The sequence below is a fragment of the Glandiceps talaboti genome, chromosome 6 (assembly GCF_964340395.1).
Source record: "Glandiceps talaboti chromosome 6, keGlaTala1.1, whole genome shotgun sequence".
Lineage (NCBI taxonomy): Eukaryota > Metazoa > Hemichordata > Enteropneusta > Spengelidae > Glandiceps > Glandiceps talaboti.
Window position 1 is genome coordinate 27,565,390 of NC_135554.1, and position 27,135 is coordinate 27,592,524.

The 27,135-nt window shown below is 34.0% G+C and overlaps 1 protein-coding gene across 2 annotated transcripts in view; it reads left to right on the top strand.

Moving 5' to 3' along the window:
- Positions 1 to 4,561: 4,561 nt before the first annotated feature.
- Positions 4,562 to 27,135, top strand: part of LOC144436094 (thimet oligopeptidase-like) — a 46,118-nt gene continuing 23,544 nt past the window's right edge. For both annotated transcript variants that reach the window (XM_078124778.1, XM_078124776.1), the window contains exon 1: positions 4,562 to 4,810. In XM_078124778.1, the coding sequence (XP_077980904.1) occupies positions 4,652 to 4,810 (159 nt within the window). In that variant the 5' untranslated portion in view covers positions 4,562 to 4,651. The remainder of the gene's footprint in view (positions 4,811 to 27,135) is intronic.

Consider the following 27,135-nt stretch of genomic DNA (forward strand, 5'->3'; position numbering starts at 1 on the left):
AGTAGTAGTAGTAGTAGTAGTTTGTAGATGGTTGAAATAGTGTAAAAAATAACAAAACTACCAAAATATATATATAATAGAGATTAATGTATACTGTGTAGCTAAGCTTTCATAGTTTTATTTTGTCAGTGTGACTCACAATTTTTAGCTTGGTCTGTGTGATACAACTTGTCAGTCATCATATTATGGTGTGAAGTGAAACAGACATGAAGTGTTGACCAGCATGGTTTTATAGACTACAACCTGCAAAAAAAAAAAAAAAAATGCCGATGCATTTACTTGAATGAAGTGAGAAAAGGAAAGATTTCATGCAAAGACAACATTAGGTAAAAACAACAATAAAACTGATGCCAAAACAAAAGTGGATGCCTCTGATATGTAGGTTTAGTTAATGCTTTTATCAGATTGTTTTATGTCTGTAGTAGAAGTTATAACATAACAGTTATACTCAATGTTAATGTGTAATATTCTATCAGTAAATGGCATCATGGGATCTGTGCTCCTGTGGTGTTTATACTTTGATAAATTACTGACATTAATTACATTGTATGTCTTTACATGAAACTTGTCTCATTCCTGCTTACCTCATGCCAAGCAAACATACCAGGTTTTTAGCAAGTTGTACGTTTTGCTATACCCAAGAAACTAAAGTTTGTGGTACAAGAATGATGAAATTGTTTTATCATTACAACTACTTGCAAGACTGAATAAGATTTGACCCAACAGCAATATAGAACAGTGGACTGACTTTACAAAACATACACATTTTCATCAATGCTGGGGAGACAGGATTAGGTGTAGGAATAATGGTAGACTCCCTAACATACTTAAGATTATACTGTTGTGTGTCTCCAACCACAAGCGTCCACATTTCTACAGTTACCCCATACAAACCCATTGTAGGTATTAAATCAAATGAAAATGATAGTCAAGTAAGGGAAAGTAGGGTAAAGAGCATGGCCAGATTGATATTACAATGGTCGAAGTTTTATCCAGTGTGTCATTGTCACCATGTGATAAAGACTATTGCACAAGTATTACATGTACTGCTACAAACTTTGATTTCATTGTTTAGCAGAAACTGAATACTACACAGTTAAATTTTTATTATTGTCTGTAGATTAGCACTGCATAGAGATAGTTAATTCACTAAAATAAGTATCATTATCAGTTTAGTATTACATTCACTGCTGCCATGACCCGACCCGGCCTGATTGATGTCATGTGATTCAAATTCACCAATCAGATTACTTCTTTTGCAATATGTAAATCACTGATGATACATCTTTAATTTTCACCATGTCACAACAGTTTTGATAGTTTTGTGTCTTGTTTTAGCTGTACACTTGTATGTTGTAGATTTCCTATCGAATGATGAACAAGCAGTGCCTTTGCAATAACACTTTGCCCATTGTCGTTTCAGGGTTTTTTGCATGAAATTTTTTGTACAAAACAAAGTCAATTTGACTGTACAAATTAAGGACAACAGATAGATTGATATATTCATGCGACATGCAGATAGACTATTGATAACTTGACCTTGTCTTGTTACATGCATGGCATCAAATTGTAAAACTTGTATATCGGTTACTATGACAACTGTAGTCTCCCTAGCAACAGAGGTAATGAATTGTGATAGAGTAAAAAAAACATACTGCACAAAAGTTCTGAAATTATATCGTGATTTATAACATGTCTATGATCTTGAATACTAAATAATGTACAGTCTTTACTGTACACTTGTCTTTTGTATATATTATTTCCTATGAAACGTTTATTGTCATATTGTTTGTATTTTAGCCGATTTCGGCAGTTCTTGTACAGAGCACATCAATGGCTGGTTTCAGTAGTACTTGTACAGAGCACACTAATGGCCAGTTTCGACAGTGTTCTTACAGAGTGCATCAGTGGCTGATTTTGGCAGTACTCAACTCGTACAGAGCACATCAGTGGCTGATTTCAGTAGTACTTGCAGAGTACATCAGTGGCCATTCACAATGTGTATGTGCAGTGGGACTTGTGTAAAAGTTAATATAAATGTTTTGTCATTTGTAATAAGATACTTAAATCTGCAAAATATTCACCCCCCCCCCCCCAAGAAAGAATGCTTCCAATAGTTGATTAATTCGTATTGTTTGCATATATATAATTTGCATATTCATCCATTTGCATCTGTTACATTTTCTATGCTTAAATTATGAAATAACTTTGTGCACATATAAAATGTATATTTTGAAGAAGCCTGTCTCCTTATAGTTTTCTTGCTTTCATTTCTTGTCTTTTTTTGTAGCTTTAAATCACTTATTGTGAATTTGTTTTGTTGACTTCAGCTTTTGCCATAGAAAATAAAGAGACTGACGTGTGAATATTTATAGTGTGTATTTGTCTTTCATTCTAGTTCAAATTTTGAATTGAATTGAATTGGTTAAACCTATAAGTACAATGTGTAGTAACGTGACAGAACCCCCTGGCATTGTAAGTACCTGTGTGATATACTAGTACTACAGGTATGCAATAATAAGACAGCACTGTGACTTGTGTGTGATATACTACAGGTATGCAATTATAAGACAGCACTGTGACTTAATTGTGTGTGATATACTACAGGTATGCAATTATAAGACAGCACTGTGACTTAATTGTGTGATATACTACAGGTATGCAATAATAAGACAGCACTGTGACTTAATTGCGTGTGATATACTACAGGTATGCAATTATAAGACAACACTGTGACTTAATTGTGTGATATACTACAGGTATGCAATTATAAGACAGCACTGTGACTTAATTGTGTGTGATATACTACAGGTATGCAATTATAAGACAGCACTGTGACTTAATTGTGTGATATACTACAGGTATGCAATAATAAGACAGCATCGTGACTTAATTGTGTGTGATATACTACAGGTATGCAATTATAAGACAGCACTGTGACTTAATTGTGTGATATACTACAGGTATGCAATTATAAGATTGCATTGTGACTTAATTGTGTGTGAGCTGCCAAAATGTTGCTATAGTCCTGAATGATATTATTCAATTGTACACACCTTAATTCAACTAGTAATAAATAACTCACTTCTCGTCAAGAGTTAAAATTCTTATAAGTTGAAATGAAAGATAAGGTAAAAAAGTAATTACTGTCTAGTGAGGCAAAAAACAACAATTGTTTCTGGTCAGTGCACGCATCACTTAAATACCCTCACATTGGTCCCTTTTTTATGCTTGTCCAGTCCATACAGTCTGCAGTCCGTGGAGAAATAATAATAACCCCTACTTTAGTGAAGACAACTGTAGAGCCAATCAACAAGCAAATGACATCTGCTCCACATACACACTTGCTCTAAAGTAGTAAATAAAAAGAACAGTAACTGCCATAAATAGACTGAGCGACAGGTTTCTTTAGAATTAAAAAAAAATCCGCGTCGTCGAATCATTTTAAACAGACTCCAATTTTTTTTTTGGCGCAAGGTTTGGCCTTCTCTTCTCGAACCACTACATGAAAACGCAGTGTGAAAGAAAAATGTCACTATATGTTGAGGGCGCTATTCACCTCGATACCCATGGAGGATGCACATGATGTATAAATGAATGTGTTACTAAAATTGTAAATACACGGAATTACCAGTGGAAGGTAAACTTTTTAAACCTAGATATAAATGTATAATTGATGCATCGTCAGAATTTACATGGATATGTAGTATTGCAGATGTTAATATTCCATTTATGAACAGTAGCATCATGCAAATGGAAAAGATTCGAACTACACAAACCTCTTGCAATGAGCAGATATGTAGTTGGAAGCCTTCGATTATTGTCGACGGGAAAGAGCACACACTTATTGTTTACTTTTTTACTTGCTAGATATTTTTTTTTTGTGTGGTTAAAAAATTCAACCCATTTCATTGTCTTTCATAAAACGAATGGAGGTTATTGTTGATGTCGCTTTTTTCTACTCTGGAATGCAGAGTCTGAGTGCGAAGTAAGATTTAAAAATATTCAAAATACGTGTGATATTGTTTAAAATGTAATCATCTAGAAACAACACTGCATAAAGTCGAGATGCTACAAATCATTGTGACAATTGTTCTTGCTGGCATATTAACTTGTCAACTCACTTCCTTAGAAAATTGTTAACGAAAACAGGACAAACTCAAGACAAACTAGAGATTTTACAACTCATTCATATATTAGCCGAATAATGCGTGTGGTTGATTATTTTCCATACTAGACGATTTGTTTGATAATGACAGTATTGAGGATTACATTTACATTAGGGTGGGGATGGGGGTGGGGGATGGAGTAATAAGCTTTATTCACCATCTGTGGTCTGGCAGGGTCTAAGGGACGCCCTCATTTCCGAACCGTCCAATTTCGTACGCCCGCCTGATAAAAAAACGATTTTTTACAGTTATAACTGGTAGTCGATGGTGGCGTCCTTTATGTTAGCCTTTGGACGTACGAGTGCTTCATCACCAAATGCGCAACGATTTAAGATTCATGATTGTTTACTGCTTGTAAATATATTAAAAGAATAGACTAAGCCACCGTTCATTTAGATTTAATTCCGTGAAACTCATCCGTTTCTTCATATCTAGAGACCAATAGGTACAAGTTGTGGCACCCCCGGAACGACTGAAGCAACATGGCTGAAGGTAACTTGCATCTGAATCGTCTTCGGTGGGATTTGACTCCAGAAACTATAAAAACTCGAACTGGAGAGCTAATTACTAAAGCTAAAGTCGTGTATGATGTAGTGGGATCTCTCAGCAAAGACGAAGTGACGCTCGAAAATACATTAAAGGTAAGCAAGACATTTGATTCTGCCAGGTGTGCCGGGTAAGCTGAGAAAAACGTGTATGTACACGCATGGAAGTAGAACTACTTCCATGGTACACGCTATGCGGCTCAGCACATAGCACAGGGAAGACATTCACTTTCTAGTCATTACTATTGTACGTGTATCCCGCAGCCCAACGAGCCTCTATCATCTATGGACACCACTAGTTAGCTACTGCTATTCAAAGTCGCTGCTATTTATAAATGTCACTGACTGTTTATATATTCAACACGGTGATTTTGAAACATTGTAATGTTTTGTTCTGTCAAAATGAGTTGACAACCGTTGCACCTTTGTGATGACACAAGTTCATGTTGCGTTGCTCGTTGCCAAGTCAATGTCGCGGTGAACAAATATTTGTTCAACGATGTGAATGGCAGTCTTTTCGAATGATCGATTTGTTCAGGGGACCTACAAAAGAACGTCGTGTTTACATGTAAACAAGTATTTGACAGGTTTGCCAAGAATTTGTTGGAGGAGCAGTCCACTTGAAATATTCTGTTTGTACTCAAGCAAGATCTCCAACAATGGATTGTCATTGGATATAGCCTGTGGAATAAATTAGATTTTCTTTTCGTCTCGAGAAGATTTCAAACAACCAACACATATCATGTGTATTTATTAATCTGACTCAGCCTTTTGATCAATTCAATTTGAGTATTTATAATTTAGTAAAATGCAGTTTCTTTATATGGCACCTCAACCAATATATCAACACAAAATTTTAAACACTCAAATTTTTTTTCAAAAGGAAAAGAGAAAGAGGAGCAATGAAAAAAATGACTATGCCATTACAGACAAAATTATAACATTGATTTCTCTTTATTTAGTGTTGGAAATGTACAATACATACATAAAGGAAAACTGTACATTTCAATCAATGTGTTTGTTTTTGGAATACATTACATCATAGTGATTTTGCAGGTTACATGTTCTATTCATTAAAAGGTTAATTAGCATAGTTTACAATTGTGTTAAAACTCAGACCACTAATAGTTTTATTTGGAGATTGGAACTGCCAGGGGGTGGGGTGGGGTGGGATGGGCAAAAGAGGAGCTATACTCAATCACAGTTATGTTATCAATGTTTTAAGGTTCAGCATGTGATTTGATGGTATATTGAACCAGGTAGCCAAGTCTCTTGATTGCCATGACTTGCCTGCTATGTAAACAACAATGTCAATGGTAGAATAAACACATTATACTAATTAGCATGCCAATACAGAATATCAATACCATTAGACCAAAGTGAGTTTGCTATATTTTAGTGACTCCATACAATGTAAGTAAATGATGAGATTGATAAAATCTGGTGAAAATGACAATCTGTCAAACTAGAAACCCTACAATGATGGTGGTCATGGATTTGGTAGATTTTTAACATATATGCTGTGAAAATATTTTTTGTGTCAGTCATAGCTGTATAGTTATATAGTTATATGAAGTACCTGGTGAAGATGAAGTACCTGGTGGAGATGAAGTACCCGATGGAGATGCCTAATTTTGAAAATGTTGAGATAATTTGAAATGCAACAGACTATTGTAGAGTTAGGCACATTGCCAGGCCTACCATGAGGTGATATGTGATAAATAAACACAACAAGTTACCCAATCACACTGTTCCTATTAAACACAACAAGTTACCCAATAACACTGTTCCTATTAAACACACCAAGTTACCCAATCACATTGTTCCTATTAAACACAACAAGTTACCCAATAACACTGTTCCTATTAAACACACCAAGTTACCCAATCACACTGTTCCTATTAAACACACCAAGTTACCCAATAACACTGTTCCTATTAAACACACCAAGTTACCCAATCACATTGTTCCTATTAAACACAACAAGTTACCCAATCACACTGTTCCTATTAAACACACCAAGTTACCCAATCACATTGTTCCTATTAAACACAACAAGTTACCCAATAACACTGTTCCTATTAAACACACCAAGTTACCCAATCACACTGTTCCTATTAAACACAACAAGTTACCCAATAACACTGTTCCTATTAAACACACCAAGTTACCCAATCACACTGTTCCTATTAAACACAACAAGTTACCCAATAACACTGTTCCTATTAAACACACCAAGTTACCCAATCACACTGTTCATATTAAACACAACAAGTTACCCAATCACACTGTTCATATTAAACACAACAAGTTACCCAATAACATTGTTCCTATTAAACACAACAACTTACCCAATCACATTGTTCATATTAAACACACCAATCACACTGTTCGTATTAAACACACCAAGTTACCCAATCACACTGTTCGTATTAAACACACCAAGTTACCCAATCACACTGTTCGTATTAAACACAACAACTTACCCAATCACACTGTTCGTATTAAACACACCAAGTTACCTAATCACACTGTTCATATTAAACACACCAACTTACCCAATCACACTGTTCATATTAAACACACCAAGTTACCTAATCACACTGTTCGTATTAAACACACCAACTTACCCAATCACACTGTTCATATTAAACACACCAAGTTACCCAATCACACTGTTCGTATTAAACACACCAACTTACCCAATCACACTGTTCATATTAAACACACCAAGTTACCTAATCACACTGTTCGTATTAAACACAACAACTTACCCAATCACACTGTTCGTATTAAACACACCAAGTTACCTAATCACACTGTTCGTATTAAACACAACAAGTTACCCAATCACACTGTTCGTATTAAACACAACAAGTTACCCAATCACACTGTTCATATTAAACACAACAAGTTACCCAATCACACTGTTCGTATTAAACACACCAAGTTACCCAATCACACTGTTCGTATTAAACACACCAAGTTACCCAATCACACTGTTCATATTAAACACAACAAGTTACCCAATCACACTGTTCGTATTAAACACAACAAGTTACCCAATCACACTGTTCGTATTAAACACAACAAGTTACCCAATCACACTGTTCGTATTAAACACAACAAGTTACCCAATCACACTGTTCGTATTAAACACAACAAGTTACCCAATCACACTGTTCGTATTAAACACACCAATCACACTGTTCGTATTAAACACAACTTACCCAATCACACTGTTCCTATTACAGCAAACAAGTTGTGATTTGTGGTAAATGCTTAATATGAATTTTGAATTGTCTGTAGTGACATGATGGGGGTGTTATGATATCAAGGTAAAGACTAGTCAGTTTTGTAGTGTTGATGAAAGTAACAGACTAGTCAGTTTTATAGTGTTGATGAAAGTAACAGAGTTGTAATTTTACTCAAAGCATGACTCACCAGTCAGTCAGTCAGTCAGTCAGTCAGTCAGTCAGTCAGTCAGTCAGTCAGTCAGTCAGAATAATTACTTGTGAGACACATTTCATAGAATGTTTACTGATTGACAAAAGTTGCCAGTAACAATTCTACACTCAAAATGATAACCCTCTCTATCCAATCATATTGTCACAGTCATCACTTTTGCCAGCAATGCTTGTCAATTCTATATACATTTAACCACCACCATGTATTCCATTGATTTCCATATATATTGTCTTTTTAAGTTGATGTCAGTTTCTGCATTCACTATTTCATGCGAGCCTTCACAATTTTTTGCGATTTTTTTTTTCAAATATGTAAAAAAAAAAAAAAAAAAAAGTTTAGGGTTGGCGTGAAAAACTAGGTGGGGTCAGGTAACCGGAATAAATTTTTTTTAGGCCTTAACAGAAACACTAATTTGAATGTATTGAAATGTAAATAAGTTCATATTGTCACTAAATGATAGTGGTGGAGCCCCTGTGGAACCTTGGCGTGAGGCAGTACAGAAAGTGGATATACTGAGTCTACCGTACCAAGTTAAAAAATCAGATATACAGTGTTTAAATGATTGTATTATGTCAAATCGATAGACAATCAGTTAGCTGTCTCCAGCTTGAAATTGGCTGAGTGTAAATGTAGTAGACAAAGTGAGTGATTGATAAAGTATCCCAAATCTGATATAATATTCTGGCTGCATACATTGGTCTTCTTTTATAACTATCAAGTCTTGATATGAATGCTGTACTTGATGTTCTCTAATCGATATCAGGATACAGGTATTATAAATGTCATCAGTGAACATACATGTATCATTTCAATATTACTTTCTATGGTTTCTATCTCATGTAATGTTTCATACGGTTGCCATGGTTACTTATTATTATACAATCATCTTGGCATGATCAGTATCTTAATCTATTTCATTTGAAATTAAGACATAATTTAGTATATGTATATCATTTATAATAGACCTGACACCAGTTATCTATATAGAGTAGTATGTGTACTCTAGATAGCTATATAGATAATACTCTAGTGGATAGTTACTTATCAACCATGACATTTCACTTTCTAATTCATCAAAGATTAAATTGAAAAGGACAACTCTGTAGGAAATAATACTTAAGTAAAATAGTGTTTTTCCAATAACCTGACAGACCATAGTCTTTAAACCACCGACCCTAAACATTTTTTACATTCAAAAAGGTAAAATTATGACAATTTACTTCTATTTCCCTGTAGATTTTCTTAGTTATTTGAAAAAAAAATGGTATTCCTGAGAGAAACAATGTCATTTCAGCCTATAACATCACAGTCAGCATATTGTGTTTGTCTACTTCTGAATCTCATAATATGTCTTCGTTTACTTCTTCTACACATCATCAACTGTTACAGAAGTATTGTGACCACGGAGTATCTTGTCTTTGAGTAAAAGTCATTTAAAAAAAAGTAATATAAAATAAAAGCCCAACCTACCTACCCAATTTTCTGAAGTCCTATTAACAGAAACGAACTGTTTTTAAACTTGCCTTAGTAGAATATATGTACTTTTGTCAGTCATATGTTGCTAGGCTTGTCAGTATAACATTAATTTTAGGACTTTACCTCAATGCTTTAACTGAAGAGTCAGGTGGCACTTCAGAGTCTATGGTGTATTGAACTTTTCTCTGAAGGCTTTTGAATATCAAAAAGAGAATAAGAAGGGAGGAGAGATTGGAATCTTGTATTTCCCTATTGTGTTTTCACTCATAAAATTTGTGGGGATCTGGAGTATCAATGAATGAAATATTTGATAAATTCTGGTAGATTAAAATTTTACTTAATTAATAGAACAAATTACCAATACAGGACTTATGTAATGCAATATACCGGTAATATAACCTGATATTTTACTTGTACATAGTATGAGTGATGGAAGTCGTTGCAGTGATGAATACAGTTTATTTTCATCTCTAAAATTTTAGTTTATTTCATTGACATTATCACTATTCCTGTTTCCCTCTCTGTATGAAGTTCTCTAAACACAGCTATACATGACTTGTTACTAATGTTAGACTCACACGGTAGAATCAGTACTTCATACATCAATGATTCACCTTGATTTATGTTTCACACATTTGTCATGTATCTTGTTGCATCTTTTGTGACAGTTCAATGCACTATGCAATTACAAGCCAAGGTTCAGGGGGATTTGTCATAGAAAGATGTGTACAGACCCAAACAGTCATTAACATCATTATCTTCACAGAATTCTGCCAAATGATAAGTTAGTGTTTATTTGGGGCAGTTATGTTACATGTATGTCCAAATCAATTATTTAATCAATTACGCATTCTAAATATATTTAACCAACATAGACTTCAGATTTGAACTTTTATGTACGACTTTCTCAACGGTAATTTGCCACATCATTTCACACAATATTGTTCATTTCCCACTCACTCTTATAATACACATCACAAAATTAAGGGCAATATTTCAATTCCAAGGATAAACACTGAAATAGGTAAATTTGCAATGTCATACACAGGAGCTATACACTGGAACAACTTACCTCTTGATGTTAGGTCCAAATCATCAAGGAATGTTTTTCGTAACTCACTAAAAGATTTTCTTCACCTGACGTGAATATACTGCAACTCATGTTGATGTACAATATATATATTTTCATAGATATTTAGTTTTTTCACTGCCCTCTTTATACTTTGTCATGTATTTATTTATAAATTTTATTTACAGTGTCTAAGGAGACAGACTTGATAGCAAGTAGCTATTTTTTCTGGTCTCCTTTTACCTACCTCAAAACATGTATTATTTTATTTTGTCTACAAATGTGGTTAGCTTTATCAGCTAATTATGCACTGTTTACATTACACTAACAGTTGGCTATACATACAAAAATGTATGCAAATATGCCGTGCATGAATATAATACCAGTCCTCCATGTGTTTGATTCAAATCAAGCAATATTCATTTGCTAGTCTTGTGCAGCAATTGAACACCATCCCTTTAATTAAGATGATAGGCATTCAGTTTACATGTCACATGGTCATACAAGTTGTGAGAGCTTTGCTTGCATTGTTCGAGGAAAATGGTGCAAATACAAAAATATACTTAAAGTGAGGACAAAGAGCAAAGACTACCACAGAAATTTCATTTTGGCTTGATCGAGCGAAACATTTGGAAGTACCCTGGAGTCATGATGGGCGAATGGTTAGAGTGGCCGGCTTTGAATCTGCAGGTTGCAGGTTCGAGCCCCATTGGTGCCGTTTGTTTCTGAGTGGCTAAAGTCCTTTGGCAAGATTTGAACCACGACTGTGCCTCAGTCAACCCAGAATTGGGGACCTAGTAGGATATAGGTTGCAATGTGAATGCTTTAATCCTGTGCGCTTACAAAGGCTGCAATGGATTGTATGCTCTCCAGGGAGTTTGTGCCGCTATAGAGCCACACCGGGGGTAATAATTATAAAGTGCTTTGAGTACAGAGTGGGAAAGCGCTATATAAAAATCAACTTTATTATTATTATTATTACCGTAAAAGTATTACAAAAATGTACAAATGGGTGTGATGGACACATGGGAATATATGACATTAACATACACAGCACAGATTGACCTAGATTGGAAAGTTCTTGGATCAGAATTGATTTTCCATTGTTAAGAGTACAATTTACAAGGTTAGAACAGTTTACTATGCATGACCATGGCTGACCATCTAAGGCACTCAATTCGTATTCAAGAGATGCAATCTTCAAGAAAATCTGTTGAGAGGCCCTAGGAAGTGACACAGGGTTTTTACTTCACTGTGGACACCTTTATAATTAGCCAGTGTGGACTATGTGTTAGAATCTAAAAGTACTGTACAATATATCTGCAGGTTAATTTTGTCTGATAGTGACTAATTGACTCATTAAAACTTTCAAGGTAGTATCTGTAGCAGTGTTATGTGTGAAAACTTCAACTGCAGTGAATTTTAATTTCTAACTGTGTTTTCAATGTATAGTGATCATGCAATTTATGAAAAAATAACTAATGTGAATATAGTGTGGCAGATTATTAAATTGAGATTCAAAGTCCTTCAGGTGAGGTAATACTTAATTTGCACCATTTTCTTTATATACATTGTATTTTTTATATTTGTTCAAATTGTTGTTTTAAAAAATCAAAAAATCAATAGAACCTTTTGTCTTCTCTGTGTTGATATGTTCACACAATATAAAAGATACTGACAAGCATTTGTAGTGGAATTGAGAGTGCCTGGAAGTAAAATACAAAATGTATTCCCTATTCTGTATAATTGAGTAGCTCATGTACAGGAGGGCAAAGACTCCATGGAAATTGGAATGGAAATATTTTATGTTGTAAATCCAGGAAAATTTGCTTTGATTTTGAATAATTCAGATCCTTTATAATAAAATCGTTCCATGGGGTGAGTTTACACCTACTGGGATAATACACATGGGAAGTTAGGTTTTATCAATCATGCCGTAATATCGGGACCATGGTGAGTCACGGAATAATGGGAAGGGGTCAGGTTCACCAGGAAGAGTAATATGTTTTCCGTAGCTGATTCCCACTGAGTCACTTCTCTATATATCAATGTAGTTTACCAGAATGATGGGGTGTTTAACTATACATGCATCAAAGTGTGTTATATGGTCTTTTACACAGTGGTTTTGTTGAAGTTCTTAGAACCTTGGTAACTGAGTAGGGGGAAATCTGGTTAAATATGCATATTGAATACATTCAAATTCTATTCTAGCCTACAGAACTGAGAAGGGGAAATCTGAGTAAATGTATACATTCCTTGTTTGTTTGCTAAGGTTATAAATCAGGTGAGAAGTGCTAAAATAAATATGTGTTGATATTAGATGTTTTTGGCAAGGTTTTTGAGAGACTGGGTATCTGAGAGGGTGAAAATTTACTGAAATTGGGTAAAAATATGTCAAACATGTATGTATTGGGTGTTTTTTTACCAGCCATACATCATGAGGTTCTGTCATAAAACCTAAAATTCACATTTTAAATGAGTCTTGATTTTCACTTTTAATATTAGTGGTTTTTTTATCCATCCTTTTATCCTTTCTTTAATTTTTTACCCTGATTTTAGGAGCACTCGTGAATACATGTAGTTACATTCCAATGTTTTTATACATATGGCGATAAAGTATATCTATCATTTTTGCTATGGTTTCACATTTCCATGTCTGAGAAGTTGATGTACATGTACATATTTCTAGTACATTCATCTTCTGACCTGTCAGCACATTTATAGTTTATGACATGATAATAGGAGTTTCCATGGTATTTTATGTATTATGCCAATATTTAGGTTTTAGTTCTGCTGATAGCAACTGATACACAATATGCTCCAATAAATACAGTACTACACATACAGGTACATCTTTGATTAATTTGAAATAATAACCCAAAAGCAAAAATTCTGAATTCAATAATTTCAATTTGAAGCTCGACACACAAGACAGGATGTACAGTTTTAGGTGACTTCCGTAAGCTACTAGCCAATAATTCCAAATTATACACTTAGTTTCACTTTATTAGGATTTATAGAAATACACTTGTAAGAATCTGTAGTTTTATGTAGATTGATGACTCAAATTTGTTTTGAATGAAATTAAAAAAAACAACTAATATAAGTCGATGCGATATCAGGAAAGTTGAATGCACAAAGGAACTAGCAAATTTTGTCAAGCCATTATGAATAAAATTTGAAATTATACGTAAGAGTTGAAAAACTACAAATTTTTAGCTCCACTGGTTCAATCAATTCTTTGTATCAGTGCCACTGATACAAAGAATTGGTGTGATTTTCTTGACAAGAATAACAAATGGTATTTCTATAAAGGACAAAAGGTCTTCACACCTTTCCTTTGCAATATCTGATGTGTCATTTATCATTGCTGATTGTAATGTCAGGATCTGTACTAACACATTGCCAACCAACTTTACCATGGTCAGTAATCTGCAGAATGTCTGAGTGTATGTGTGTGTGTGGGAAGATGGGATGGGGTGGGGGTGGGGGTGGGGTTAGGTATGTGTTTCACCAACTGATTTCAACCAAACCTGGCACAAAGGTAATATGCTATGGGAGGAGACATATGCACGTCACTTTGTACTGCGACCAAATCAAATATGGCTGAAATGTAGCCATATTTGTTGTTAATTTCACAATATGCATCACAACTTTATTTTTGTAGGGTAATACGTAGTGACTCTATTCAAGTTCCTACACCCATATTATCAAATATGAACTTTCTTTTAAGACATTGACCTTTGACCTTGAAATCTTATCAATGACCCACCATGATATTAAACAACTGCATTTCAATAGCTGGTTCCTTTTAGCATGTTTTATGACAAGGTCAATTTATTCAAAGGTATGTGAAAAGTGAAATGTACATTAGGAAGTTTAGTTGGTAGAGCAGAGGCAGTAGTTAGATTCGATTTAATGCTAAAGCTAAACAATGTGCAATTAGAACCTGATTTGATCAAACGATATCGCTCACCTGAGCGCATATTAAAGTCGGAATAAATTACGTTGTGGATGGAAATCGCATGAATTTATTCAACTCATAATACAATTAAAGTAATACGTTACAATATGAACCTTGTGAATTTTGTAGCACCCACAAGAAACAAACTTTAGCAGTCAAATTATGTCATCAGACATAAACCTTGTGAACTTTGTGAAGTTGTTTGTGAAAATTGTGAAGATATTTGTGGTTGCATTGCTACAATTCAACATAGATTAAATAATCCACCTTTGACAGGAAGCCATTTTCATTCCAACTGTCAGTCAATACAATGGCATCCAATAAGTCTCTAAAGTGGTCTGTCAGGCAATCTTCCTGATTCAAGGAAGCCAGACTTTCAACGGAAATGTCTAAAGATCTGAATGAAATCCACTGACATCAGGAAATGACTATAATTCTGAAGATACTAACACTTTTATCAGTGTTTGCGTAAAAGAAGAACTTGCGTGTTTAGTGAATGTTTGCAAGGAACACAAGATGTCGTAGGTTCACTAAACTTTGCACTTACAGAGAATGTAATGTTTTATACGTGTATAAAAATAATGGAAAACTGTTGTCGGAACTGTTAATGTAGTTAACAGATTTTTCATTTGAAAAGGAGAGTATACATTTTGTATACCTGTTTTGTGGTTCAACTTTTTTTGCAAAGCAAATTGTGTGACTGTTTTTTTGAATACAATACTTGCATATAATGACACTGTACATTAGTAATGTGTACTGATGAAAGGATGAATTATAAGTCTACTTTCACTGCCACCAATTCACTAGGGTTTCCTTTTCTAATTTCTATTTTATCAATGGGAAAAAGGGGCGAGTCCATCATATTTAGTTACTCTCACTATCAAAGATTTCCTAATCATAGTATTACTTGTGTTCAGGTATTTGGTGCTGAATTTATATTGAATCTTGTTTATAGGTAAAATTTATATATCAGATCTCTATAGCTGAAACATTCACAGTAAATGTGTACAAAGGTAGCTCTGAATGAATCAGATTTCATATTGATGCAAATGTATTTTAAGTGTAATTGTTTTCCCTGCAGATGTAAGTACAAACAACAACACTGATAATTGCCACACCATTCCAAACTGGTTCAAACAAAATATTTAATAATTTTCTTCAATTCATATGTCTGATGATGAAGGACAAATCCATGTTGTGTTGCTTAACCGTAAGACAGGATTGGTGTCAGGCAAGACTGTATTAATATGTCGTGTTAATCAGGATTTTCAAATCACATGACATGTCATGTCTTACAGACTATTTGCACCCATATTGTGATAGTTCTCACATAATACAGCATATTCATCACCATTTGTTCTACATCATATACATGTAGCAAGAACAATATTTCTCCTCTCGTCAAAAGTTCCATTACCATCAAGAAGAATTACAAGAATGGTTGGTTGAATGAAAAGCTCTTTTGGTTTTCTGACTATCGTCTGTTGTACCAAGGAATGAACCACTTTACAAATACACCACCCTCTTACTTGTCATTCATGTACATAAGATGGCTATTAGTTGTTTTGTTGCTTGAAATACATCATCTTACCAATAAGTTATATCCTTGACATACTAGTAGTCATTTAATTTACAGGTGAAGTATTTGATATGGGAAAGTTTTCGTAATAATATTGACACTGTCATGAAATCCATCATACTTTCCTGATTACCATGATATGGACTTTTTTCAAGTATAGCTTGATATAGTAGCTTGTCATCAGTCTGTGTTCACTCTCTGCATTTATCAGTGTCACTCGTATTTGACGAGTTAAAAGATCTTTGATCTTGATATGAGCTAACGTAGAGATGGAGAAGTACTCAACAACAATAAAGAAGCTTGTTAAGCTTGTTATGTATATCATTCTTTCTATCTTGCACAGGCAGAATTCAGTGTTTTTGTTAAGGTGGGTAAGTAACACAAATCTAGCTGAGTTGCCATGGGTACTGAACAACTTTGTACTATGTATGGGAAACTATATACCAATATTACCAGACTTTCCTTCTCTGTTGTTTAAGGGTTCCCAATCCTTGGCAAAAAACTTGAATTTCAAAATTATGGTTGGTATTACAAATTATTATTATATTAGAATTATTAGAAATTATTTGCTCCACAGACATAAATCTGCATTTTCTAGTAAATATTTAAGATTTGCATAATTACAAAATATGATTTCCATGTTGATGAATTTATTGGTTTTATGTTTGTGCATCGTGATTATATCAATTCTGTTGTCTCTCATTTTAATGATTTATGAAATCTGCCTAATATCATTTATGAATATATTGTATCAATGTTAAAATTTACAGTTCTCTAATATTATTTTTCCACTAAGCCATCAAATATGTGGTGTAGAGCTTTATCCTTTCCCAGTCCTACTTGAACAGAATTCGTGAGTGAAGACTTCACTTGAAATGAGATCCCAGCAGTTCATTTATGCATAGATTCTTTTCTCTGACTGAGGGGCAGTGTAGTATATTTAGTCTCAATTACCCATATGAGGTTCAGCTGTGATTGTCCAACCTCTACCCAGAGGAGTTTAGATAAATCACAAAATAAATATCTGAGCCAAAATGGAACTGGTAAACAGTATAAAGTACAAAATTACAGTTAGGTCTTTATCTTGTGGGGTGAATCATTGTTGCCATAATTTTTATTATTTTTTACGTCAATTTTTGTTCAAATAAGATAGAGCTGTAAATATTCCACATTGCTTATTTTTATCTTTGAAGTTTTATCCTCCTTCTCTTGTACAGTGCTACAGTGCTCCAGACAATATTGAAGGTCTGGAATCGTTATTTCAGAACAAGATGGCCGAACACTAGCCTGTTTATGGCACTTATTGTATATTCTGCTCAATCATACCTACACTTGTAACTAGAATTGCAAAAAGATACAGTTTGAAAATCTGAACTCATAATTGCCCAATCAACTTGTTGTCACCATGGTATATTCAAATTTATGCAGATGATACATGATACATGAACATATATCTCAGCTGTACGTGTTCATCCTCATCCACATATTGAAATTGAAAGTATTAAGAAATGCAATCTAACTATGTTTTTTTTTACTTCTTTTTCCTTTTGTAAGCTTTCAAAGGGATAGATTTAGGATTCCAGTTCAGAAGAGTGAAAAAGTCTCCCTAGCTGTAGCATCTTACTTTTCAGTTTCTAACAATCATTGAATCAATGTATTGTTAGTCATGCCATAGGGATAACTATTTCTAATTTCTAAGGCAGTATAATAAGACATGCTAAATAATTCTTCTGATTGAGCAAAAAGTCAGGGTCGGTAGGTCATGGGGAACACAGAAATAAAATGGCAGCACTCTAATAAAACATGTACATAGTGCATAATATTATGTAAACTTATTTCTAATTCTGAGTGGATTTTTTTGTACGAGGTCACTCAAAAACTAGTGATTACTTAGATGTGTGGACTTTTATACTCAATGACAATATAATAATACCTAGAGGTATTAGTATGTAGGAGCAGTAGCAAACTGATTTATTTGTTGTACGTGAGCAGTCTTTTTGAGTACATGAACATGTAGTATGGATTTCCCATAGAGATTAAGTATTGGTTTTCATCAACATACATGTATATATTAACCATGGTGACTGGTATTGCACACTTTACAACTAATATATCTATCGTACATTGTACTACTAGTTTTCACCAACATATATCTTAACATTTAACACTTGATGACTAATTCTGCACACTTTACAACGAATATATCAACCATACATTGTACTAGTTTTCATCAATATATATATTAACATTTACCACTCACTATAGCTGTCATACATTACATTCAATATTCTGTAATAAATTTTGGCTCAGTTTGACTGTATTTTAGGTTATAAGCACTAAAATCAGTTTAAATGTCAACAATTTCAAATACGAAAATCACAAAGATGCCCCCCCCCCCCTCCCCTCCCCCCCATGTAAATAATGTAATTTATTGGCTTGCGTGTGTAAAAGATATTGCTGGTATACAAAAGAAAAATGTACACAGGTTCATAATGCATGCATTGTGTGTAGCTAATATCACATGGTGCATGACATTCCCTGCTAATATAATGGTTTATACCAACCAAAATAGGTTTGATAGTGTTCTCTGTGTTTTTACTTTCAGTCAGTTGTTGTTAGCACATCGCCTCCTTCATTGTAGTACATACATTTCCCTTGGTAAAGTGTGCATATGGAATATTTTCAGGCCTTTGGATGTATCCACAGCAACAAGTCAAAATCAATTTCGCAATTGTTGATTTTGATCACATTTAGGGTTAATATTTCCGTCTTAAGCTTTATAGCAACAAAGAGATCAATAAATGCTCTATCATTTAGGCCTGTAAAAAATAGTTTGGTTCCGGTTACCTGTCCCCACCTAGCTTTTCACAGCCAACCCTAAACTTTTCCTTACGAATTCAAGAAAAAAAGAATCAAATCGCAAAAATTGTGAAGTCTCATGAGAAATAGTGGATGCGGAAACTGACATCAACTTAAAAAGACAATATAAAACTGTTCTTCTAATCTGTAATGGCTTTACATCTGATAGGAATAAATAAACAACACAGAGACCATTTGGAAAACAATGGAAAACCTGAACTAGACACTCACACATGAAAGAATGAAAGTATTAAAAAATCAACAACAAAAATCTACCTACCACACCTATTCTAAAATTGAGCATTATAAAGTATTATTATTATTATTATATATTACCATGGTATATTAACAATTTAGATAAATTAGTTGCTTGCAAGAAATCGCCAAGGATTAATCAGTCTGTGTGAACAACATTAAAGAAAGGTTTGATTAGAGAAAGACGGACTGTCATATATGTCTGTTTTATTGACCAAGACAAGCTGCCACAGAAACCATTGATTAATCTTACTGAGACAGTACATGTAACTGTCTGATAGGAATAGAAATCAGGTACAAAATATGCAGATTGCAACATCCAAAGTTTGAAGGAAATCCTGACCAAATAAATGATGTTGGCGTCAGTGGAAGTGACTGTATTAGACGGTAGTTGAGATAATCAAGTCTGTGATTCACTGTAATAATACTAGATTGAAATAACACTGTCGATTTAGGCTAGCATTCTAGACTATGCCCTTCATCTGTATCTACATGTAAGACAGTGATTGAATGAACACATAGACTCCAATGTCATGTGACTCATACATATCACATATAAAATAGCACAGAAAAATACATGAATCATAGTAATCTTTTGTTTCTTTAACTTGTTGATTCACAAAAATTTACCAAAATTGTTTCTGATTCACCAGAGGTTATTTCAATATTTGATTTTCATTAAAGATTTAGATTAGTTGAGGTAGTCTGGTCATGTTAGTGGCATTTAGTACAGATACACATTTATTTTACAGTAATAATTTTATTTTATAACCCAGTTTGCCACCAGGTATTAATTCAAATTCCAGCCATAGCAAATCATATATTATGGAATATATATTTTTATTTTATAACCCAGTTTGCCATCAGGTATTAATTTGAATTCTAGTCGGATGTTACTCGACAAATAACATCATGGAATGCATATATACATGTATGAACGCAAAATAATATAAAGTAAAATAAAATAAAATAAACTCTAGACAGTGCTTGGCTTGTGCTCTACCCAAGTTCACATCATGGTGAATTAATTTTTAATCATATTGCATCAGATAGACAGCATCTCTGATTAAATTCCTTCTAAAACTTGATTTGTTAAGTTTCAATTATTTAATTAGATCAACGTATATGACACAGTAGAAACTCAAACAGTCTATATTTGCATGTCTTCCTGATAAATATTGCATACAAATATTGCATTGAAAATCTGACAATTAATCATATTCTAAGTCAAAGTTTCATCAAGCTAACAAATTTAGGTCATTCAGTAATAAGCAATTAAGATAGAAATGAGTATGTATTTTGAATTTTTTTAATTGCTAAAACATCTTTACAATGTTTTCCTCCTTCCTGAAAAAGCAGTAATTGGTAAAACATCTTTACAATGTTTTCCTACCTGAAACCACATATTATACTATACTCAAATAAGGGGAGCTCCCCCAGGGATGTGTCAGTCCTTTTTACATTCTACATTGCATATATATATATAGAGAGAGATTTTTTTCATAAACAGTATAGCATATGACTGATAATAACTCGTTTGGTTGCCAGTTGCCAGTTGCCACTTGAAGACCATGAAGAGCATGTCATGCCTTCTTCAGAAGGACCTTTTGACATTTACATGTAGTTTTAATTTCAATGATTACCCATTGAATCTGGTCACTCAGACAGTTTGTTATCGTGTAAGACTTTGGCTTTAATTAACTTTAAATATTTGATTTTCAAATGTAATTTCAGTTTGAGAAAACAGTACTCAAAAATTACAATATGGCTTGGCACCTCATTTTGCCTTGTTCAGGAAGACATTCATTTTGATAAGGTAGTCAGTAAAGAAGAGACATTGGTTGTAGAATCCATATAGAGAAAGGAAGTTAATCAAGGTCAAGATATTTGGACATTAAGGGATAGATAGATTTCAAGTGAAATGTCATATTAAATTACTCACTATGTATCCTCAGGGAATGTTCTTAGAAATGTATTGGACTATCTATTTTGTATTGCACATACAGTGTACTTGACATTGTAATGTAACTTATTGCATAAACTCAGACACTATGTAGCTAATTGCATAAACTCAGACACTATGTAGCTAATTGCATAAACTCAGACACTATGTTGCTAATTGCATAAACTCAGACGCTATATAGCTAATTGCATAAACTCAGACACTATGTAGCTAATTGCATAAACTCAGACACTATGTAGCTAATTGCATAAACTCAGACACTATGTAGCTAATTGCATAAACTCAGACACTATGTAGCTTATTGCCTAAACTCAGACGCTACATGTATGTAGCTAATTGCCTAAACTCAGATACTATGTAGCTAATTGCATAAACTGAGTTCCTATATGCATGTAGCTTATTTCATATACTCAATCGGTGTAGCTTAATTATTGCATAAACTCAGTAGTGATACATGTATGTATTTAATTGCATAAACTGAAAACTCAGACACTTTATTTAAAGCTTATTGCGTAAACTTAGACTCTGTAGCTTAATTATTGCATAAACTCAAACACTTCATTTTGAGTTTACATTTCATGTAGTGTGTGTCAGAAGCTTTGGCCAAATTGATAAGAAATGAGAAAAATACAAGGGAACTTGATGTCTTGAAGTACATGTATTGTCAACAGCCTGAGTGATAGGGTCATATTGTTGCCTGGCAACATAAGGTACATAAATGTAGTACGTGTATAGTATACTTGATTGATTTCAACTCCTAATAAACTGTGAATTAAGATGCTGTGTGCCATATAGATATATAACCAATTGAAAGTCTCTCGTTTCAGTCTTCGGTACGTGCTTGGTGTTCTTGAGTCTGTGACTCTAAGCATTATGTGAGTGACAAGGAAGTCTTGTTCATGTCGATCAATGTAGGAGTAATTGTATAGAGGAGAGAGAGATTGGATTCTGCATGATGTATATAACAATCTGAGCATTGGTTGAAAACCTTGACTTTAAGTGACATAGGTACCAATTTGATTGACATTTTGAAATGTTCGATACTTATAAAACTCAACTTAAGGTATATGGCATTAAATAAGTCTAAAATCCTCCCGAGATAATAACAGATTTTGTCATGTATTTAAAAGTAATTCTCTAAGATTCTGGTGTCAAATGTAATTTGAGGGTGCATCCATAAATTATGTCACTGACTCAGTGAATCATTTATTCGCCAGTGGTGATGATTAAACATACATTGTAAATCAGTTGGTTTGTAATATTTGTTTTGCTAGAGATCTCCCTGCTACTGGTGACGAATGAGCAGTTATTAGTCCCCGTGGACGAAGTCCGGAACGGGGACTTATGGATTGGGTTCCGTCTGTCCGTCCGTGCGTCCGTGTGTCCGTGCGTCCGTCCGTCCGTGCGTCCGTCCGTCCGCAGCCGTTTCTTGGAGATGCCTGTACCGATTTTTTTCAAACTTGGTACAGGGGCAACATGCTATGGCATACATATGCACGTCAATTTGTTTTATGATACGATCCAATATGGCCGCCTAGCAGCCATTTTGTTTGTGAATTTTCCCTGTCTAAAGCCATAACTCAGACATGCTTGAACAAATCTCATTCAGAGTTGGTATTAGGACAGTGTTCTATGGCATATATGTGCATATTCATTGTTGTCATGATACGATCCAATATGGCCGCCTGGCAGCCATTTTGTTTGTGAATTTTCATGTCCAAAGCCATAACTTAGACATGCTTGAACAGATCTCATTCAAAGTTGGTATTAGGACAGTGTTCTATGACATACATGTGCATATCCATTTTCATTGTGATACGATCCAATATGGCTGCCTGGCAGCCATTTTGTTTGCAAATTTTCCATGTCCAAAGCCATAACTCAGACATGCTTGAACAGATCTCATTCAAAGTTGGTATTAGGACAGTGTTCTATGACATACATGTGCATATCCATTTTCATTGTGATACGATCCAATATGGCTGCCTGGCAGCCATTTTGTTTGCAAATTTTCCATGTCCAAAGCCATAACTCAGACATGCTTGAACAGATCTCATTCGAAGTTGGTATTAGGACAGTGTTCTATGACATACATGTGCATATCCATTTTCGTCATGATACGATCCAATATGGCTGCCTGGCAGCCATTTTGTTTGTGAATTTTCCATGTCCAAAGCCATAACTCAGACATGCTTGAACAGATCTCATTCAGAGTTGGTATTAGGACAGTGTTCTATGACATACATTTGCATATCCATTTTCATATTGATATGATCCCCCATACCCGACCAATCCTTTATTGTTGTAGGCATGTTCCATGTCCGACAAGCAGACACAACATATCTAAGTCTGTTTGATTTAGGTTCACAAGTGTTGTTGCGTGATCAGAGTAGTGCTAATTCCTTAAAACCCAATCATAGCGGGGACTATGTCATTCTCAATGGCTTGTTGTTACATGTTTTCAATAAGTACAACAATATAATATCATTCTTAATTCATATTATTAAAGAAAGGAAAATAATACAGAAAAATGTCCAGATGTAGCCAAGTGCCTTACAGTATGTTACTACCGAACTAGAGTGACTATAGATTTGAAAATAGGCAACATAATACAAATCATATAAAACAAAATACAGACAGTGATAGTATACATTGCTTGATATATTTGATCTCGGTTGTGAACACCAATCAACATTACTGTCTGATAAAATAAGGAAGATTCAAACACAAGATTCATTTTCACAGTGAGATAAAATGTAACACTTCATGTGTGTGCACGCTATCAGTGCCTGTATTTCATTTGAATAATTCGTACAGGAATAATGTGTGAGATGTAAAAATAAAAATATATTGTATTGCCTAATTAAAGCTGTGTGTAGTCTTTCTAGTCAGTCAGTACATGTGTATATTGTACATATTGGTAGGTAATACATCCAAACCTTAAAATAAATCATAATATTTTTAGAAGCTGATATTTGCTGCAGCTGAGCATTGGTTTATACTGTCAAATAAAATTTAGAATTAATAGCATGAATCATTGATGATAAGTAATGTTGAAGGTAAGACCCAGGTGTTGGTAAAAACTGTCTAGTGAAGTCTGCGTCATCATCAACTCTTAGAGACACTAACAGATTTATTTTGAATTTACTTGCTTCACTGCTTACAAGAAATATTCCAAGAGATTTTAGAGTAGTCATGGAATTTTTCAATTTTGAGTACATATTTGGCAATGTTTCATTTATTCAGATTCTTTAGTGAGATGGCATATAGAGACGAGTTGAGTACTAGTTGAGCTGAATAGTATTGTATGAAGTGTTACACCAGTCAATACAAAGACCTCACCCTCTCCATATGCAAATTAATTTTTACTTAAAATTTCACATACTACATTTTCAACCCTTAGCTTCTGAACATGATGGGTTATATAATTGGAAAATAAGTAATTTCTAATACTAACAATTTGAACCCATTGTGGTGATGTAATTTTTTCTTTACAAAGAATATTCAATTTTGATAAACGAAGGTAGTCATGGATACCAAGGAGTACAGTACTTGAGTATACACATGTACATGTAGCTGATATATAATGTGTTTTGGTGAAAGGGTAGTGAATACATTGTAAGTCAAATCTATGTGATCTCCCTAGGCATTTTACCATAGTACCCTACCTACATGTAAATGCCACAATGTATTGAAGTCAGGCCAAGTTTCTTTTACTATATATTTCCCCCTCTGTGACTGTGGTTTCTGAGCTTTTGCAAACACATTGTTACTGATAATACTATAGAAAATATTGCATTAGTTAGTATTTCCTGCCAGTAGTACAGAACAACTGAAGAACTGGAAAGAAAACTTACTAATTCTTTAGATCTGATTCAACCTTGCAGCCCTATGGTGTGACTGTGATGACCGAGATAAATATTTTCTGTAGATATTATTTCACCAGAGATACATGTTGAATTACTGTAAATGTATAATACAATTGTAGTAATGGCAAACAATATATTTCTTTTCAGTTTGCCTCATTGTGAGTGAATTGTTGACATTCAGACTTATTTCTACATTTTTTTTCTTAATACGTGTTATTTGCTGTAAATGCCATGATTTCACCAGATTTACATTTTGACACAGTAATAGAAAGACTCAGAAAGACTGACTCAGACATTACTGTTTTTTTGGTGAAAATATTTTAGTTGGTCCAGATTTTTAGAATTTAAAAAAATCTGTTAGAAAAGTCAAGACTGGTTGAATCTCGAACACCAAATTTTTAGATATTTAGAATTTTACAAGATTTATTTTGCTTTACAGAAAATCAGGAATCGTAGATGTGAGGAAACACTAATAAAAAATTGTCTGTCTAATAGTGTGAATACATTTCCTGCTTTCATAATAGTATGTAGTGATGTATATAATTTAATGAGTAATATTCAGGAAATGTTGGCACCTGCCATGAGTAAATATAATATATAAATATATATGAAAGTGTTGACAGTGAAGGATGAAATGTAAGGTTTGCATGACCAATTCTAGTCCATTAAGAAAGGGTAATACCAAGACATATCCAGCAATTGAAAAGTCTATTAAAAGTAATTGACTCAGTGTCAAAATGCCTCTCTGTACAACCTTAAAACATATTTTGTGTGTGTGTTCACATTTTGTGATGTCAACAACTGTATTCAGTGTTTCCATACACCCTACATGAAGGCAATGAATGGAGGAGGCTTTCTATTTCTGGTCACCAAATGCTGCCATTTCAATTCTAAAATCTTCAACTTCATCTTCAATTTCACCCCCCCCCCCCCCCCCCCTTGACGTGCCACAGACTTTTTACTTTCATTTTTGGGTAACCATAATTATTGTCATTATCCAGAGTAACTAAATCCTGTACATAGCAACAGCTAACCCTGTCTTAGCTGTAGATGGTTATATAAACTACTGAATGGAATGGTAGCCATGTTTGTCATGTTTGTACAAAAGCTCATGAACCATACATGTGTATGTGTGTCTACCCCATATTATGGGATATGGTTGACATTTCCCCTCATATCATTATATGTATAATATGAACTTCAAGTTCATATGTCTTAAACAAGCCATTCTAACTTTTTTTTTACCTTTATTATATATTCCCTTCTCAGGATTACAAGGGGTCCAAAACCTTGGCAAAAAACCCCCGAAAAGTGAAATAAATATTTTTTATATATCAATGTTATCATATTATAAATTCAAGTCATACACACTACACAATTGGTGAGTCATAGCAATGAATTACAGTGTACATGTACATATCAAAATTAATGACTTGATATAAAAACCAACACAACTAATCATTTCTTAGCAGGGATTGCAAGACTCTAGACTCCTATCCTTATAAGTCTTGTATGTGAATGAGTAGAGATAAGCTTTGATGATTTCATCCGGTAAATGTGCACAATGGCGTATGATGTGATAAGCTTTATAAAGTGTGTATGCTATCATTCAAACTTCCAGAACATCTGGGACCGAATCAAATCTGACATAAATAGAAACAGAATTTAAGAAAATAAACTGCACCGGATGTGACATGGTTTTAGTAATTAAAAAGTTATTATCAGGTTATAAATATAATGTTGTCGGGCTTTAATTACTCTTTCTTCATCCACTGTATTTCTATACACTTTTAGGCAGAACATTGAGACACTGTGTTGTATCAGACTTTACGTACTTCATCCACTGTATTTCTACACTCTTAAGACAGAACATTGAGTCACCATGTTGTATCAGACTTTACATACTTCATCCCACTGGG